The following is an 18,705-nucleotide window of genomic DNA, read 5'->3' as shown; positions in this document are numbered from 1 at the left end:
AAAAAATTGTGATTAATCATATTAAAAGTATTTGTTTACATAATATACTGTTTATTATATATACACTTTACATACAGTATATATTTAATAATATATATTATATGTATATATATATATTAATATTTACGTGAATATACATATTTTAAATTATATATATAGATAGATGGATAGATAGAGGATGGATGGAATGATGAACATCCAATTCACAGAGGATAGTGCAAGTCCCAACCTGTCCATAAAGGCGTAATTTCTTACAGAGCCAAAGCCAAACTGGCTCTAAAAATGGCAGCGACAATGGATTACGACCAAAATACACTCCCCTTAGAGAGATTATAAAAATAAAGCCAGAGCTACGAGTGTAGTAAGCGGCTTCATTCATCACTCGGCCTGCTGGCTGAAGCAACATCAGATTTATCAGACTCACACACCGTGTTCTGGATGAAAGTTTATTGTGATTTCATCTACTCTGCACTCCACTTCACATGGTGATAAAACAGTATAAACAGCCATCATTGCACCAAAGCCAAGAATCCCGGCAACATTCACGAGACAAGCTCAGTACGACACACACACACACACACACACGAAGTGCTCTAAGATCAACTGAGATGAACAGCTAACATGTTAACCATCTGTTTATCTAAATAGTCTGATAATCTGTGAGGTCCTGCTCGGATTTCACTGTGCAAGCAGGGCAAGTTCTCACACACACACGCACACACACACACACACACACACACACACACACAGACACACACACACACACACACACACACACACACACACACACACACACACACACACACACACACACACACACACACACACACACACACACACACACACACACACCATCCAAACACTAATCTTTTAGACATATCATGTTGTGCTGAGGACATTACAGAACAAATGACGAGTAACCATCCTGATGAATCTCACTGACAAATTCACTCTTATTTCATGGAGAAAATACAAATACAAATCAAGTAATAAACATAAGTGCTAGTCAAATAAAATGATACTTTTAAACCAATGTAAAAAAAAAAATAAAAAAAAATACAAAGTTAAAGAGAACTCAAATTGACTTAAAAGAAAGAACAATTAATTTTAGATTTTACATACATCATTAGAAGTCCACATATATTCAGTAAATAAATAAAAGCACAATGAAAGTTATACTGAAAGCAAAACCTTGATTATTTAGTGTGCAACTACAGAGCTCTGTCACAAACTATGAGACTTATTACATTATATATCAAAAGAAAATATTTGAAAACATATTCTTATGGTTACTTTGTGACTAAGTAAACTAATTGTTTAATAATAATAGTAATAACCATTTTAATTTAATAAGGAATACATTTCAGCATAAATTTGACATTTAAAATATTTAGCTGACTCTCTCCTGGTATTTTGTCTTGATCAGTTTCTAGTCTGTGATGACATCCTGTCACAGCTGAAAAATTATAACCGAAACAAACGTAACCGAATGCTTTAGTGTTGTCACAGGGACATCATTCATGTATCATTTCAACACATTTTTATAATTGGGCAGGCGTCAATGAAACACTTATAAATATCATTTTAGCCGTTCTAGGAGATATCTACCGTCTGCTGACGCACGTCCCAAAGACAGCTTAAATATTTAAGAAATATAATTCTCTAATTACCAGATCAAACCAGATTTTAAAAAGGCTATTTTAAAGGTCATTAACACTTTCAGTGAACACGTTCAGCATGGGCTTTGTTTAGAATGGAATACTAGCATACTGCTTACTGGCCAGTATACACTGCATTCAGCATACTGCACTTTATGCAAATTAGATCGTATTATGCAATGATAAATAAATGTAAACGATAGTATGCCACACTGATGTCACATGACCACACCGTATTCGTATTGAGTTCTGCAAGGGAGAAGATTATTTTATGCAGTATGCAAGCAGATTTTCCAGTAAAATAAAGATATAAATAATAATACAATAATGATAATAAATTTGAACAGTAATAGTTTTGATTTAAAGCTTACATAATAATATATATATATATATATATATATATATATATATATATATATAATTATTTTACCTTTAATAATAATAATGAGATTTTTTCATTATGGCATTAATAATTAGTTGGGGAAAGGATGCTTAATTGTAAAGAAAATAATATCAAAAATGTAAATCTTAAAAAAAATATATAATAATAATAATATTAAATAATAATGTTTTTACCCAAAAGCATAAGCAGATTATGCAGTAGTAGTAACAATAATAATAATATTCATGAATGCCGTTGCATGAAAACTTAGCCAAAATAAATCTTAATTTTTGGCAGTTCAATCGAAGTCAAGAGAGATATGCAAAAATGGGATATATAATTATGGTATAATAATATTATACCATCGGTATGAATCACTTTGTTGTATTTTTCATTTGTAAGTCGCTTTGGGAAAAAAACAGCCATGTTTTTTTTTCTAGTACAACACAAAGTTGTGTTTAAAGGCTTCTCTGCAGGTGATATTTTAAGAAACCGCATAATGTTCGTTTACGGCATGGTTTTTGAAATGATCTAAAATCTAAGACGTTCTGCACTGAAATGCATAAAAGAAAACAAAAGACTAAAATAAAATATGCAAAGCTAAAATGGCATTTCCACGTGAACATCCATGACACCATTCTGTCGTTTTCCATGTATCCACGCGCATGAGACGAGTGCTCCTCACAGGTACGGGTACTGGTTGAGTTTCCTCTGGCTGAGGGGAAACGCTGCGGACCGCTGGTAGGACGGTGTGGTGTGCTGCTGGTACGGAGCTGACGCCTGACACATGACGCCCATGGCACTGTTCTTCTGCAGAAGGCTTAGGGAGGCCGAGTACGGGCCGGCGGTGCGAGTGTGTCGGCCGGAGGAAGAGGAGCAGGAGGAAGTGGCCGAAGTGTGCAGCTGGTCCACGGCCTGCGACACCGAGGCCAGGGCTGCAGACGCAGGGTACGCGTACAGACTGGAGGTGGAGCCGAAGAGCGACGCTTCATGAAGCCTGTAGGAGTGGGAGGGGCCTGTAGGGGGGTAGGTGGGCTGGCGCCTCAGGGATCCGCCCCCTGCGCGGTCATGTGATGACATCATTGACTGCTGCGCCTGTCAAATGAATCAAAAGCATAAAGAGTCGCTTGATGACTACACCAGAATACACCAAATTCTAGAAACTTAGAAATTATATTGGACACAATTTTTATTCATGTCATGTTGCGTTTGCTGCTGAAAAAGGAAGCTCAGCCAGATACACTACCTGTTATTTTATTATATTTACTTTTTATGTTGTTTTATTATTAAGCCTCTTGTGCTCACCAAGGCTGCATTTATAATTAAAAACAATAAAACTAGCAATTATATGCAATATTATTACAATTTAAAATAACTTTAAATAAATGTATATATTTTAAATATATTTAAAGGTTTTTTAATTCCTGTGACACATGATGCTTTAAATATTAAATATTTTTTATCTAGCAAATATAAATATACGTATAGCATGATTAGAAGTGACAGTAAGACTAAAAAAAAGAAAATTATTCATTAAATTCACCAAATATGAAAGTAAAAGCACTTATTTCAAAATATTTCGGTTTCAAATAATAACTTTTTTTTTACTTTCTGTTCAAAAAGAAATTAAAAAAAAAAAGATCACCGTTTCTACAAAAAATACTGAGCAGTAAGAACACTGATCATAATAACAGTATATCTTCGTTCTTAATTGTTCTGCTTAATATTTGTATTGATCAATCAATGAATAGTTTTTTCAGGATTCTTTGATGAATAGAAAGTTCAAAAAACATAATTTATTTGAAATACAAGTCTTTACTGACACCTTTTATTAATTTAATCAATGCATCCATGCTGAATAAAAGTATTATGACCTCAAAGCTAGCAGACACTGACTAAAAGCCACAAACTTGAATTGTGACGTCACGTGGTCTTAAATAGCCGGAGAGGACCTGTACAGATGTACCTGGCTCAGGTTGAGAGGCTGAGATCTGTTGGACGCCGCTCTCTGATGCCGCTCGCTGGACTGTAAAGCCGTTCCTTTCTTTGATTTCCCAGAACTATTAGTACTTTGCTCTACAAATACAGAAAAAAGATCAATAAGGGTCAAATCTGTACACCCAAGACATTATCATATGACCACTTACATATGTATATCCATGTCTATTCAATATTCAACAACTTGTTCTTACTCAAGCTCAGCATTTCAATGAATAGAAGTCAAAATGAGTCTCACTGACCTCCTGACGCTCCATCCCAGAGCTGTGTTTTCACTGACGGCGTGACCACGGCTAGAGACTTGGAGTGTGTGCTGGGAAGGCGTTTGGGGCTGAGAGGGGTGCTGGTGGAGGAGTCTGAGTCCTGGGAGTCATGCACAGTCACACAGCTGATGACGTTTGTGCGCTGGTTCACACTACAGCTGTCACACAACACAAGAACCACGTGAAATCGTCTTTCTGAAGTATGTCTAACCAAAGCTTTCTTTTGATCAAAAATACAGTTTTGTGATGCAACGCTGAATTTTCAGCATCATTACTCATGTGTCATGTGACCCTTCAGAAATCGCTCTGATATGGTGATTTACAGCTCAAGAAATATTTTCATTTCTTAGAAACCTTGATACATTTTTTTTCAGAATTCTGTGATGAATAGAAAGTTCTAAAGAACAGCATTTATTTGAAATAGAAATATTGTGCAACATCTAAATGTCTAGTGTCCATCCTTACTAAATAAAACTAGTAATTTTATTTAATTTTATTATTACTTTAAACTTTAGAACAAAAGCATATGTTATGCCTATTAATATTATCTTGACCATTATTAAAACAACTGGCCATTGAAACAATTTTATGAGATGAGGTGTTACTGTAAATTACGGCAAAATTTTCCTTTGTTTTTACTAAACTAAGATTACCATACGTTTTTTAAATTACATTTTTATATTAACATTAGTTAACTACATTAGTTAAAATAAACTAAGCACGAACAGTCTTTCTACACCATTTATTAATCTTAGTTAATGTTAATTTCAGCCTATACTAAGTTGTTAACTTTAAGTAATGCACTGTGAGCTAACATGTACGATGAACGACTGTATCGTTATTAACTGACATTAACAAAGATGAATAAATACTGTAATATATTTGTTGAACATTGGTCGTTTAATGTTAACAAATGACACCTGATGGTGAAGTGTTACCGAAATCCTAAAATAGCTAAATGAATTAATTAATTAAATAAAAACAAATACGCTATAATAATATATTTTGACAAGAAAAATAATAAATGTAGCAAATGAACAAACAAAACACACACAGACACAACAAGCAGTGTTTGGGATGTGGAAGTGATGTTGCACCTTTCAGGAGGATACTTCCTGTCGTCCTCGTCCTCGGTGTCGCTGTGGATGGTGATGATGCTGACGGCTGGGCTGGGCGTGTCAGATATGATGATGGGCTGGGACGCGTCACCACAGCTGTGCGCTACTGAAGAAGACGGCTGCTGGGACGACGTGGGTCTGTAACAGAAAACTGATTTTAATTGGGTGCACGGTACAGTTTAAATCAACTCATTTATTATGTGGTGTTGTCCAATCTATTTAACACTATCCAGGCACTTGTTTACGATCGTTGCTCATTGCTGAGGCTCATTAATAGCGTTACCTGGCTTTGCTCTCAGCGTGTCGACCCTTCGACCTCTTCAGTCCGCTCTGCTGTGCTCGACTGCTGGCTGGCCCTGTGTGGGAGGGCTGTGTGCTCACGTTACGCCCCTGCGCAGAGCCCTGCTGCGTCCCATCGCACTGACCTCCATGTCGACCCCTGGCAGAGTGTATTAAATGCATGCTGTTTTGAGAACTGTAATTGATTATTAGCTATTTGCAATTCGTAAAAATCAGTTTTCTTTGCAGCAGCATGTTGTCATATTTCACTTTCAAATCTCTAACGATTTTTTTTTTTTTTTTTAATACAGTATAGTTTAGTTTCGCATATAACATGTTTTCATTTAAATAATCATAAATGAAATAAAAATACAATCTAGCATGCTATTCTTAATTATACTGAGAATTATATTCTTAAATCTTAATAATAATAATAATACAAAGCTCATTTGAAAGTTCATTTTTAAAATAACTTTTATTTTACTAACAGTAATTTTTATATGACAAAATGATATATTCCTATTATTAGTTTCTCCAGCATAAAAAATGGTTACCGTCTGGAATAATAACAATAAATAATAATAACAAAATTAGTAGCCTAATAATTTTCATATAAAATATTTATTTATCTTAATTAATTAATTTTTTTGAGCTGACTAAAAATAATAATAAACAAGAATTATAAAAATGTTAACTACAATAATGAAATTATATTATTATTAAAACACTAGTATCTGTAATTCATTGTTTATATAATAATAATAATAATAATATTTAGAATACATAGAAAAAACCTTAATTAATGTAGTTTTATTTTATAACAATATTATTATATAAATACATACATTACAATAAATTAATACAAATGTATTATTATTATTATTTTAATGAAAAATACTATTTGTATTTTGAGGTGATAATTTTGACAGAGGAGAACTAACCCCCTGACTAAGCCTGGTTTCTCCTTTTTTTCTCCATTCTGTCACAGAAGGAGCTTTGGTTCCTTGCTCCTGTTGCCTCTGGCTTGCTTAGTTGGGGATACTTAAATTCTAGGCGTTGTGCTCTGACGCGATATGCATTGTCAAAAGCTCTATATAAATAAAGGTGATTGATTGACAGCTTTTGTGAGATTCACAAAGCAGACTTGATGATTGAGTGAATTCAGGTTTGCAAACAGAACCTGAAGTGTAAACTGCTGCGGGAGCGTTTCTGACCTCCAGCTGCTGTTCTGCTGTGTGCTGTTGTCCGAGAGCAGAGAGCTCATGGGTGAGTCGGAAAGCACAGGTTGGCTGGGATTGTGCATGGTCATTCCTGACATCTGCTGCCATGAAGAAGGAATGAGGATCTGCTGAGTCCCTGCTGGCCAGCCCTGCTGAAACATACACAATGACGACTGAACAAAACCATTTCGTCAGAAACTCTAAATCTATTTCTATTTCTATTAACGTGGGGCAGCGAGGCCCGTTTAGGCTCAAAAAAACAATCCAGAACATTAATGTCCGAACAGGTGCACTGCGATTCAAACTAAATTATGATAATGCAGAGGAACCTGTATCAATAACAGCAAGGCTTTTGTAATAAAACGCTGGGCAGGTGTAAATATGCAATACACGTGCTCCCGTTTTGTCAACAAGCGCTTTTTGTATAGCTCATTTGGCTCTGTTTGTGGTGAACCTTGGTGTAAACAGGCTTTAAAACATTGATGCACTTTGATTGACACATGCATAATGAGCACATTCAGCTCGGCGACGCTCAGTCTGTCTGCCTTCGATCTTTTCCTGTCATACATGAAAAGCGGATCCTGTTCTACAAGCTCTTAAAATCATCCAGAACTTCATTAAAACAAAGCAACACAACGAGAAAGTCAATTTCAATTTTCATCTCAATTAAGTTGCTTGACTAATCGTGAATCTTTCATGCTTAAGGGGGAAACGGGAGTCAGAAAAATCACGATAGAGCTTGAGCAGATCAGCCTTTTATGAAGAAAAGAACAGATGCAAAATACACAATTACAATTGTGCGGGGAATTTAACTCAAGTGATTACCAAAACAACACAAGTGACGAGTTACGGTTGCCAGTCCATTTATCTGCATAGAGAGGAAATGACTGGTTAGCAGTGGAGGAAAAAAGGAGAATGAGTCAATGGGGAGACATTTGTTGCCACAGGAGTGGGTCTGTGGAAAGAGAAATCATTTGGATTGCACAGAGTCAAGCAGCCATGCTTCACTGGATAGAGCCCTGGGGCCCAGAGGAGATGCAGCACGAGTCCAAGAGAAAAACGCCTTGTTAAATCATGATTGATAGGTGAAGAAAGGAGAAAACAAATCTAAAACAGCCACTTTCCACCATAAAACTCCTAAAGAAATGAGGGCAAATAGCAAATCACATCATTTCATTTGATAGCTGAAAATCACAGCAGCCTCCGTAAAAGTTGTGCGCAGTATTTACTTTAGCTACCTTATATAACTTTTTAATACATGGTTATTATTTTTAAAGTAAATATCTAAATTATCATTATTTAGTCGAATTTTGTTAATTTAAAAAACAATAATGATAACTCGCAGTTTAAGTGAGCCAGATGATTTAGCAAGCATTCTGATTCAGTCATTCAGTGAAGGATTCATCCAGCTGACTCAAACTGGTAACTTCAGTTTATGAATCTTTTTTTTACCAGTTTAGAAAAACTTGTTCAAGGCCGTGTGTCCACCAGAGCGTTTTTTTTTTGCCAGCTGGAAATCCAAGGCCCTCTGCTTTTTTTTCCCCATTGAGACGCTGTGTTTGCTATAATGCAGAATATCCACCGAAGTCATGGCAGACACACTGTGAAAATGTTTATCCGGATATTATATTTCATAACAATAATAAGGTAGTCCCGCGGTTTTATAAATAAATACTCAAGAGACGAGCGGTTTTAACCCCTACATTGCTGTTCAGCCATAGTACAGTCAGCGCAGCTCCTCCTCCACTCTGATTGGTTGGCTGACACTGATGAGTGCAGAGTTTTATCCAAAGCCGAACATTCTTCAACTCTGACACAGAGGAAAAAAAGCCCAAATGCTTCAGTGTGAAAAAGATGCCCAGCGCTAGGCACGCTCCTGGCATTTTAAAAAATGCGGCACTCCCATTTGGAACAACTGAAAAAATAAGCCAGCCTCGGGGGAAAAACGCTATGGTGGACACACGGACTAAAGGCTCGTTCACAACAAGGACGATAACTATAAAGAATGACATTAGCGTCCACGCCAGTCAACAATATAATCAGTTTATTCTAAGCTCATTACAGCAGGATGGATTCTGATTGGCTGTCACTGTTTGTATATTTTGTACACCTGGAAAAAAATTTCTGAAAATGATTCCAATGATAGTTTCTCTGTGCATTTATCGTTATCGCTGTGGTGTGGCCTCTGCTATCCATTAATATTAAAAACAACTCTTATAGTTATCATGCTTGGTGTGAACGGGATTTAAGAGTCATTAGTTGTGAATTACGCTAAGCGGTCGGATAGTATAATTTTTGTATGCAGCCCATTAAAACAACGCATTAGAAAAAATAATTTTCTTGGCTGTAGCTGCTTGGTATGCTATCTTCTCATTTAATTCAGAAGTTTGACCTAGAAATGCAACATGCAAAGAAGGTAAAAGAAAAAGAGAGGAAGGAAGAGGAAGTAGGCGTCACACTGCAGGGCGCAGGTTTACCAGCATGGTGGCACTCTGCTCCAGACGCCGAGAGCCCAAGGCCAGCGGCGTCATTCCCGCCACTGGAAGACGCAGGGAGGCCACCGTCAGCGGCGTGCTGCTGCTGCTCTGGTTGGGGAAGGGATAGAGGGATGTGTGGAGGAACTGAGGATGGAGGAAAGGGTGGAAAGGTTACAACACGCCGGCTGAGCTGATGGAGAAAGCAACTCGCCACGACTTTACACCACCGTCATCATTGCAATAGTGACAAAATGCTGAAATTATAACGGATACAAAACAGATCAATATCATTTGACAGTAAAGACTCACTAGCCAACTCCTGATTGTAACAACTTGACTGTTTTTGCTGAAATCAAAGGCACAGATTAAAAATGGTTGGTGACAGAATAAATGCCTGCCTTTTTACTCGACTTTCTAAATCATTGTCATGAAAACATAAATAAGACAAACAATTCTGGCTGAAAATATACTGTTTGGGGTTAGTTTGTTGGGTTCGGTAATTTTTTTTTGAAAGAAACTGATCAATAATAAGGATAAAATAATGTAGAATCCTAAAATAATGCATCGTGGTTTCCACAAAAACATATTAGTGCTGTCAAATGCATGCATGCGTGTGCACTGTATAGATTATGTGTATGTAAATACAAACACATGCATGTATATATTTAAGAAAAATATGCTATGTTTATATATTAAATATATTTATAACGAAAAATATAAGAATATAAATATATAAATGTATAAACATGTAAATATTTTCTAAATATATACTGTACGTGTATGTATTTATATATGCATAATAAATATAACCAGCACACACACACATTATGTAAACAAAAAACTTTTATTTTGGATGCAATTAATTGCTTGACGGCACCACAATATATTAATCTACACGTTTGTGTTTAACATGAATAATAATTCTAAATGTTTCTTGAGGAGCAAATCAGCATATTAGAATCATTTCTGAAGGATCATGTGACCCTGTAAATTGCCATAACGGAAATAAAAGTTATTAGCTATAAACTATTATATTTATTTCAAAATATCCCTGTATTACTGATTAAATAAATGCTGCTTTTGTGAGCATGAGAGACTTCTTTGAAAAACATTTGAAAAAAATTGTACCAACGCCAAACATATGAATGGTAAGTAGCGTGAAAAGAAACTTTAACTTTGACAGATTAGATTACAGAAAATGTAATGTTTGTTAAACGCAGCATGCATGTGAAATGATCCTGATTAATCACATTTAATGGAAATACCAACAGATCATTTTCCTGTTTACAGTTACACCCACTCTGAAAAGGATTTAAAACAACCGCCTATTTAGTTTTCAGCCTTCGCCGTAATTCGATGAGGAATGAGGTTATTCAGAGAAAAAAAAAAAACACTCAACTGATGGTAACAGTGAGGAAATCACGAGAACAGACAAACAAGGATCATATAAAACAGTGTAACATTTTACCTGTGTGAGCATGCTGGGCTGAATGTGTAGAGGTTGGGTGGACTGGTTCTGGGGCACTATGGGAACAGAGTTATCCATTCTCACTGGATATCCAGCATGTTTATTGGAGGTCTGCAGCCCTGGGGAATCAAACAAGAGCGATTGGAAGCGGCACAGGTCTAAAGGAAAGGAGGGTAGGGAGTAGGGAAAAGGGGGTCTGGACAGAGAGGTAGGGTTAGGTACGGGCTCACCCTGGATGGTGGGAGGGCACACAATGAGGGTTTGCTGGAAAGGCTCTGTCTGGGCACACAGCTGAGTAGGGCGAGCCTGCAATGGCACACCCTGCTGAGCCAAGCCTGGTATATTTATAGTGGCCTGCTGGTACAGACCAGGCTGGTAGTTCAGTAAAGGGACGTTGCTGCTAAGAGACAGGGACTGGCCCCCCGTGGAGGCCATCTGGCAGTTACGGAAAGAGAGGGAGATTCTTAACAACACTGACTAAGCACAGAAATAGCACTAAAGATCTTAATATAGCATGCATACTATGCTTTAAAGCAGGAGTTCATCTATTAATGACAGTTCTGATGTTGTTTAAAGCAGGCTGTGCTAAACCTCTTTATGCAGACAATTTAATTCATGACTTGTACATTATATTGCAGTGTTTTAAAAATCACATTATTTTAACAATAATTACCTAACCTAAAAAAATATTTTACATTTTAATCATACAATTTTAAAATAAGCATATAAACAATAACAATATAACACTGCCTAATCAAAAATCATCAATAAAATAAGAAGTTTGGAAGTAGGTGAACTATTCCTTAGTTTACTAGTGATATACGCTTAAAGGAAATGCATAACAAATTAAGTTTCCCATAATGCATTTGTGCAGTAGCACGCACCTGGCTGTGCTGATTGAGTTGACTGCTGAAGGTGACGGTGAGGTTGGCGGCTGCGCTGGGGGCGTTGTGGCTGGCGAACAGGTTTTTGTTGTTGTCGAAAGCGGTGCACCTGCGCTTGCAGATCTCCATGTTTTGGAAGCAGGACTTCACGCTACACAAAAAGAGAGGACTTTAGTGTCATTACAGATAATCAACTTGTCAGCAGAGCAGGGCTTACTGTGAGCTGTGTGGGAAGTGAAGCAGGTGAGCCATTGTCACAAACGGGTGGTTGAGGGTCTTGGTGGGCGTGATCCGCTTGTCTGCGTCCAGAGTTAGCATTTTCTTTAGCAGGTCAATGAACTCCCTCCGATCGGCCTTCTCCGCTAAGATGTCCGTGCCTTCCAGGTTAGTCATGTTGACCTGGAGTGTGAGAAAGAACTAACTCAAACCTAGACAATATAATTAGTTTCAATATACGACTTATTCATTATTAGTTCATTAAAATCCAAAATATATGAAAGTATTTAAGATCCTGCATTATTTTAAAGTCACTAATAATTTATTTTTTGTCTAACTGTTAGAAATTATAATTGAAATCTTGACTAAATAGTTTTTTTACATGTTCATTTACTCTGACACCCACAAACTAACAGACTGTTTTAATAATATATCAAATTTAATATTTGATAACCAATCAGTGCTTATTTAATACCTTGCTTATCCAATCACAAAAGAAGTCATTTTTATGTTGCATTTAATTGTATATTATATATATATATATATATATGTATATATATATATATATATATATATATATATATATATAACGGCAATATTGTGAAATATTCTTATACTTAAAATAATCATTAAGATTTAAAATAATTTTAATTTACTTATTTTTTTCTTATGAAAACATTTTTATCTCTTTTATAAATCTTTTGAAGGCATGTGTATGTGTAGCCAAGTTTTTTTTTAAAGGTATATATATATATATATATATATATTTTTATATATATATATATATATATATATATATATATATATATATATATATATATATATATATATATATATATACACATAGTGAGTTTTTGACTCACTACCTGCATCATGTCATCAAGGCAGTTGAAGATATATTTGCGAGCCTCTTTGGACTTAATCCCAAACTCTGCCTCGTGCTCTGCAGGAGTCTAAAAACAGAAACACATCAGTGAGGAAAGCGTTCAATCATGAATTGAGCACTGATGCCTTTGAACATAAAATACACAGCAGTGCTTTAAGTAGGACATGCCTTGAGTCTCCAGAGAGGGTAGCTGGAGTCTGGACCTCTGTGGAAGAAACGGCTGGTTTTAGTGCCGGCGCTCAGGAGATACTCAGCTGGCAAACCTTGAGTCTGGGAAATGTACCGAATCTGCAGGGATATACATGAGATTACACATCCATTTTACACAGATGGACAGATGTTTGGAGTGCAGTAGTTAAAGCAGAGAAAGGCTACTAATTAGTATTTGCTGTTTATGATAATTTACTAGCAATATACTAACATTTTGGCCAGTATTGTTTCAAGATCACCGGTACTGGCATGGCTCTCCATCATAAGTGTTAGAGATCTCTTTTGTTGCTTTCTAAATCTATTAATAGCCTTCTTAACTCAATTTTGAATAAACTAATAGATTTACCACAGAACTGATTAGATCTGAGCAAACAAAACCTCGTTACCGACCTGATCGTATTCTGAGGCTCCTGGATACAAAGGCCAGCCCAAAAACAGCTCAGCAATGACACAACCCAGTGACCACATGTCAATGGCCTCACAGAACGGAAGGCCCAGAATGATCTCAGGCGCCCTACACCACGACAGGCAAATTACAATAAATTAGCTTCATCTCACTGATCATAGTCTTACAAAGTGTATAAGACTGGGAGAACTACAGGTAGGGCTATACACGTGATATACAGTAAACTAATAATTTAAGGATGAAGGATATATTAGTGATAGACATATATATGGTTAATTGGTCATTTTAAAATCATCATCCAATGCATATTTTTAAATTTGTGTTTTTCTAAAATATATTTCTTATTTAACATTTAAAAACTACATTTAGGTAATATTTACATTTTTTGAGGACAAATATAAAGTACTTGTAAAAAGGATAACATACTTGACTGTTTGTTAAATGTTTTCACAGACAACAAAGTTGACTAGTTGCATTAAAGGTTTCCAAATATTTCAATAATTCTCGTAACAGTGTGATTTTTGTATGACTGTATGACTATTGTTCTTAATAGCTACTGAATGTCTTACAACTGGGATTAGCTTTTGTAATAGCAATTATGTATCTCACACAAGCAATAACTTCTCTGCCAGGATTTTCTTGTCTTGTTTCCAGCCAAAATATCGAAAAATTCTTAAATCAAGAAGGATTTTCAAGACAAGCAAAAATTATTTTCTTGTTTTCAGAAAAAACAAGTCAAAATTAAGCGGGTTTATACTTGAAAGAAGCAAAATAATCTGCCAGTGGGGGAAGCAAAATAATCTTTTCTGTTTTTTAGATTATTTTGATTGTTCTAAGCAAAAAGACACTTAATTTTGATTTGTTTTTTCTGCAAATCATTTATGCTTGTCTAGAAAATCTTTCTTGATTTAAGAAGGTTTAGATATTTTGGCTGGAAACAAAAACTCTTGGCTTGAAAAGCCTTTTTTGCAGTACAGTGTTAGGGTTTAATCGAGTTTTATGCACATAATAGCATCAATTTATATTAATGCATGTTTAAAACATTATTATAATTCTTTTGCATTTGTTTAGAATTTACGTACATATTTACGTCACTTAGTAAAATCGGAACTTGGATGCACTAAGCTGCTTTTAAATGCACAAATGAATATTTACAACCACTTTTTCTTCCTTTAGGGATATCACATATTTCTTACCGGTAATATCTAGACTGCAGGTAGGTCGAACACACCGCCTTCGAGACATGACTCGCTGAACCGAAGTCAATGACTTTGACTCTGTAGGGCTGTCTGATGGGGTCCACCAGCATGATGTTTTCAGGCTTCAGATCAGCGTGGATGAGACCCAAGCTCTTCAGCTTCATCAGCGCCGTGGCGACCTGCTGCAGGACCGGCCGGATACATTTGAGGAGCAGTGGACTGAACTTGCTGTGCTTGAGGAAGTCGTAGAGGTTCTGCTCCAGCATCTCGAACACCAGACACGTGTGGTTCTTGTGCTGGAAGCACTCGTAAGAGCGCACAAAGTTGAACTCGTCTGCATTCTCTGTGCTCAGACGGCTGAGGATGCTCACCTTTAATGGGACAGGATTCAGTTCATTGCATTTAAATATATCAGTATCAAGCACATGATTGATGATTAATAGCAAACAGATGAATTACATTTATCACTGCATCAGTCTGATATTAAATGTAAGAAGCATTTGCTACACAAGTCTGTTACACCTCAAAGTAAAAATTATTAAAACTGTATTTCCTGTATGTGCAACTTTTATTTAATATAGGTCATTCAAATGCGACTAATGCTAGTAATGCTTTACTATCCCTCCCATAGACACTGCAGAAACACCCTCGCATTAGCATAAACTAATTGTTTTGTAATATGATGCAAAGGTGACATAAAGAATAGTGTTATAAACGTTTAATAATTTTTTTAAATGATACAAATAGGAAAAACGTTTTTGGATGCTGGGTCATCGGCATCATAAATCCTCAAACGTTTTTCATATTTGTATTATTTAAAAAATGATTAAACGCATTATCACAGTGTTTTAAGAAGGGTCTATTGTATGTCTCACGAGTTGTAGCTGCATCTATTTCTTGTAATATTGATCGTATATCTCAAAATTGTAACTATTTCTCGTAATTGAGACTATTTCTCTGTTAACCCTTCACAATAAGGTTCATTAGTTAACAACATTTTTTTATTATTTTACAATTTATTAACAAAGGTTGACATGAACCGAGCACTAATGCATTATTAAAATCACACATCTGCGTTTGGTAACATTAGTTAACGCATTGTGAACTAGCACGAACTAACAATGAATGATCGTATTTCCATGAACTAACGTTACCAAAGATGAACAAATACTGTAATAAAGGTATCGTTCGTTGTTTGTTCATGTAAGTTAATACATTAATAAATGTTAACAAATGACACCTCATTGTAAAGTGTTACTATTTCTCCTAATTGCACATGTATGTAACTATTTATAAAACTTTCTTTTTTTTTTTTCATTGATAGTGTAAACGTATATATCTCACAGTCACGCCTAATTCTCATGACCGCAGCGTAATATCTCTTCTTTATTTTCTGATTTACACTTAAGGCACAAAAGAGCTTCAGTCGCTCACAGCACCAAAATGCAATGATCGGGAAAGGTTTTTGATACTGGTTAATAGCTCACCTCTATTTGACCCTGGCGGGCATACGACGGATGATTCTTGAGAATCTTAATGGCCACGATCTCGTTGGTTCCACGCTTCCAGCATTTGGCGACCTGCCCAAACGTGCCCCGTCCGAGGAACTCCAGAACCTCGTAGCTGTTGGAGACGGAGCAGAGGATCTCGTGCTGCACCAGCTGGTAGTCGCCCTCGCTGTGAGAGTTGCTGCTCTTGGTGGTGGACGTGGAGTGAGCGATGGACTGAGCCGTGGCATTGCCTCCGCCTCCGGCCACGCGGTTGGGGAGCACGGGAGCAGACAGCTCCTCCAAAATCTGCACGCTGTCGCTGCTGTCCACCTCCTCGCTTTTCCGCTTCAGACTGCCCTGCTTCTGATAGCCCTCGCACGTCAGGGAGGCGGAGCCCGCATCTTTTCCACGCTGACTGGACGCGGACGATGACGAGGAGGACGATGAAGGCTCCGGGACGCTGCCGGTGCTGTCTGCGGCGCGTACCACTGTCTGCTCCCGCGAGCCTCCAGGAGGAGGAAAGACCACGCTGGAGGAGTTGTAACTGGGGTTGAATCCAGATGTGGAGGGGGAGGAGCCATTCGGCTGGTTCGGGCTGTGCTGGTAGTAGCCGCTCTCACCTGATTGGCTGCTCACGTTCCATGCGTGGTTTTCCAACTTCAGTTTCTTGGAGCGCGACAGGCCACTGGAGGACACGGAGGGAGAGGAAAACGCCTGCATTTGTGACATGCCTAGAAAAAGCGAAAAAAAAAATTCTAGCATAACTTGCATAATAAGTTTTACATGAACTGTTGACCTGCCCAGCTCAGTCCTAGGAGCTGAATCCTTAGCCATCTTCAAGAAACAGCTAAAAACTAATCTCTCCCATCTTTTGACCCTCTAACTTCATTCTAATACTATTTCATTTACTCTTTTTTATTTTTATTTAAAAAAACACTTGCCCCACTAACACCTGCACTCTCTATTCTATTTTAATTAAAAAAAAAAACACTAACACTAGCATTCTTTATTCTTTTTCTATTTTATCTACTCATCTTAACTTTTTATTTAAATTATAAAGTAAAATACGACTCTCAAACACTAGCATTCTCTAAACTTTTCCTTAAAAAAAAGTATCGTCATTACAATACAATCAACTTTTGTAATTTTTTACTTTTTAGGAAGCTTTTTTTATTTATAATTTTTCAGCTACATTCATACCACCTAGATTTTTCCCACTTTTAGTTCCTCAAAATAAGTAAATGAAAAACACAAACAAAAAACAAGTAAATAAAAATTAATTAACTTAAATTGACATTTAGCCTAATTGAGAAATAAAGTTCATCACATAGGATATGCATTCAAGTCATTGTCTATATGGCTGAAATATTTATGTTGTTAAAATAAGTTTTAAATAACATTTACATTTTATAAAATAATTTCCATGCAGTTTATTTGTTTTATTGCTTATTAAAGAAACATCACTACACAATAACACCTTATGCTGAACCAGCATGTTTTCTTTAGATACATTTACATTTTTCTTTTTACTTTTAAGCTGCACAAAAAAAAAATATCAAAATGACCTTTTAGTTAAAAAATTAAAGCATCTTTTTCGCAAAATCTTTCAAGTTATTTGCAATTTTAATGCCTTTCCTGAATAAGAAATCCAGACAAAGCCAAGAACAAAACAAACGTCCGTTGCCCCAGCAACCGCTCCAGCTAGGTGATTCAGGCTGGTTGCTATAGAAATAGCTGTAGCCAGTTAATTCGGAGGGGTTGTCATGGCAATGGTTGCTACTGTGCGATAAAAAAGGGGTGTGGCGGCGACAAATGTTTCACAAACAAACTATTTAACTTTCATCGTGACAGTTAAGCATGCACTAACATGAAGTCACCTTACCAGTCAACACACCGAGACTGTTGTGTCAAACAGTTCGATGGCTGCGGAAATACAACCCGACGTGCTGTAAAAACATGCAACACGCTTCAGAAATCCTCACATTAACTGTCTTTATGCATTGTTAAGCATTTACAGCTCACCTGCTGTGTGTTGAATTCCTCAGCTTGACACTTGTTCCTCATCTCTCCTATTAGGCCTCATTGTTTTCTCTCCCTCTCTCTTTTTTTTTTTTTTAATATAAAAATGTCCCTCCGTAAAAACGTCGCCTTATTCGAGCCGACGAGCTTCCGGTTGTCTAATATTGTTAGACACAGTCCAACGTACCGTCAACACCATCGTTACACATTAATATTCTGCAAGGGCAGCGCACAGAATTATGACTGAGACCTGGAAAGGAATGTAGGACATTAAACGGACTCCATTTCCGGGGAGTGAGATCGAGCGCTGATTGGCTGGAGACGTGTAACGTGGTGCATAAATCCGTGATCCAGACTTGTTAGTCATGACATGTAGCTGCGGCGCGGTTCGATGCAGTTTAAGAAGCGTATTGTTTCAGTTTTCAGTTTCCTTAAAACTTGTATAAGCACAAATCAATCATATATACAACTACTTTTTATTGTTTAGTTATAGAACCTGGAACATGTAAGTTACATCTACGTACATTTCTAA

General features: G+C 36.6%; 1 protein-coding gene across 6 annotated transcripts; it reads right to left on the bottom strand.

The window, feature by feature from the left end:
- Positions 1–432: 432 nt before the first annotated feature.
- On the bottom strand, positions 433–18,457 carry hipk1a (homeodomain interacting protein kinase 1a). 6 transcript variants are annotated; one of them, XM_043225209.1, is made up of 18 exons: positions 18,177–18,457; positions 18,037–18,100; positions 16,152–16,885; positions 14,662–15,035; positions 13,450–13,573; positions 13,018–13,137; positions 12,830–12,916; positions 11,965–12,146; positions 11,748–11,898; positions 11,094–11,298; positions 10,864–10,982; positions 9,396–9,539; positions 6,913–7,070; positions 5,703–5,858; positions 5,399–5,557; positions 4,281–4,459; positions 4,007–4,116; positions 433–3,135 (listed from the first exon to the last, which is right to left on the bottom strand). In XM_043225209.1, exons 3-18 carry the CDS (start codon positions 16,881–16,883, stop codon positions 2,722–2,724), a joined length of 3,414 nt encoding a protein of 1,137 aa, XP_043081144.1. In that variant the 5' UTR covers positions 16,884–16,885; positions 18,037–18,100; positions 18,177–18,457; the 3' UTR covers positions 433–2,721. The 6 variants fall into 6 exon arrangements, with proteins under 6 accessions (XP_043081144.1, XP_043081145.1, XP_043081143.1 ...); XM_043225210.1 differs by having other exon boundaries at positions 18,037–18,077; XM_043225208.1 differs by lacking the exon at positions 18,037–18,100.
- Positions 18,458–18,705: the final 248 nt, after the last annotated feature.

Source organism: Puntigrus tetrazona, chromosome 23, assembly GCF_018831695.1.
Source record: "Puntigrus tetrazona isolate hp1 chromosome 23, ASM1883169v1, whole genome shotgun sequence".
Classification (NCBI taxonomy): Eukaryota; Metazoa; Chordata; class Actinopteri; order Cypriniformes; family Cyprinidae; genus Puntigrus; species Puntigrus tetrazona.
Note: the sequence above shows the minus strand (reverse complement) of the source record. Positions and strands in the feature narration are given on the sequence as shown.

Excerpts from the sequence above, each read along its gene's own strand:
- hipk1a (XM_043225209.1), bottom strand. The coding sequence starts at position 16,883 with ATGTCACAAATGCAGGCGTTTTCCTCTCCCTCCGTGTCCTCCAGTGGC. Across the intron at positions 13,574-14,661 it reads CTGCAGTCTAGATATTACCG|GGCGCCTGAGATCATTCTGG; the intron begins GTAAGAAATATG and ends GTCGTGGTGTAG. Across the intron at positions 12,917-13,017 it reads ACCCTCTCTGGAGACTCAAG|ACTCCTGCAGAGCACGAGGC; the intron begins GCATGTCCTACT and ends TTCTGTTTTTAG.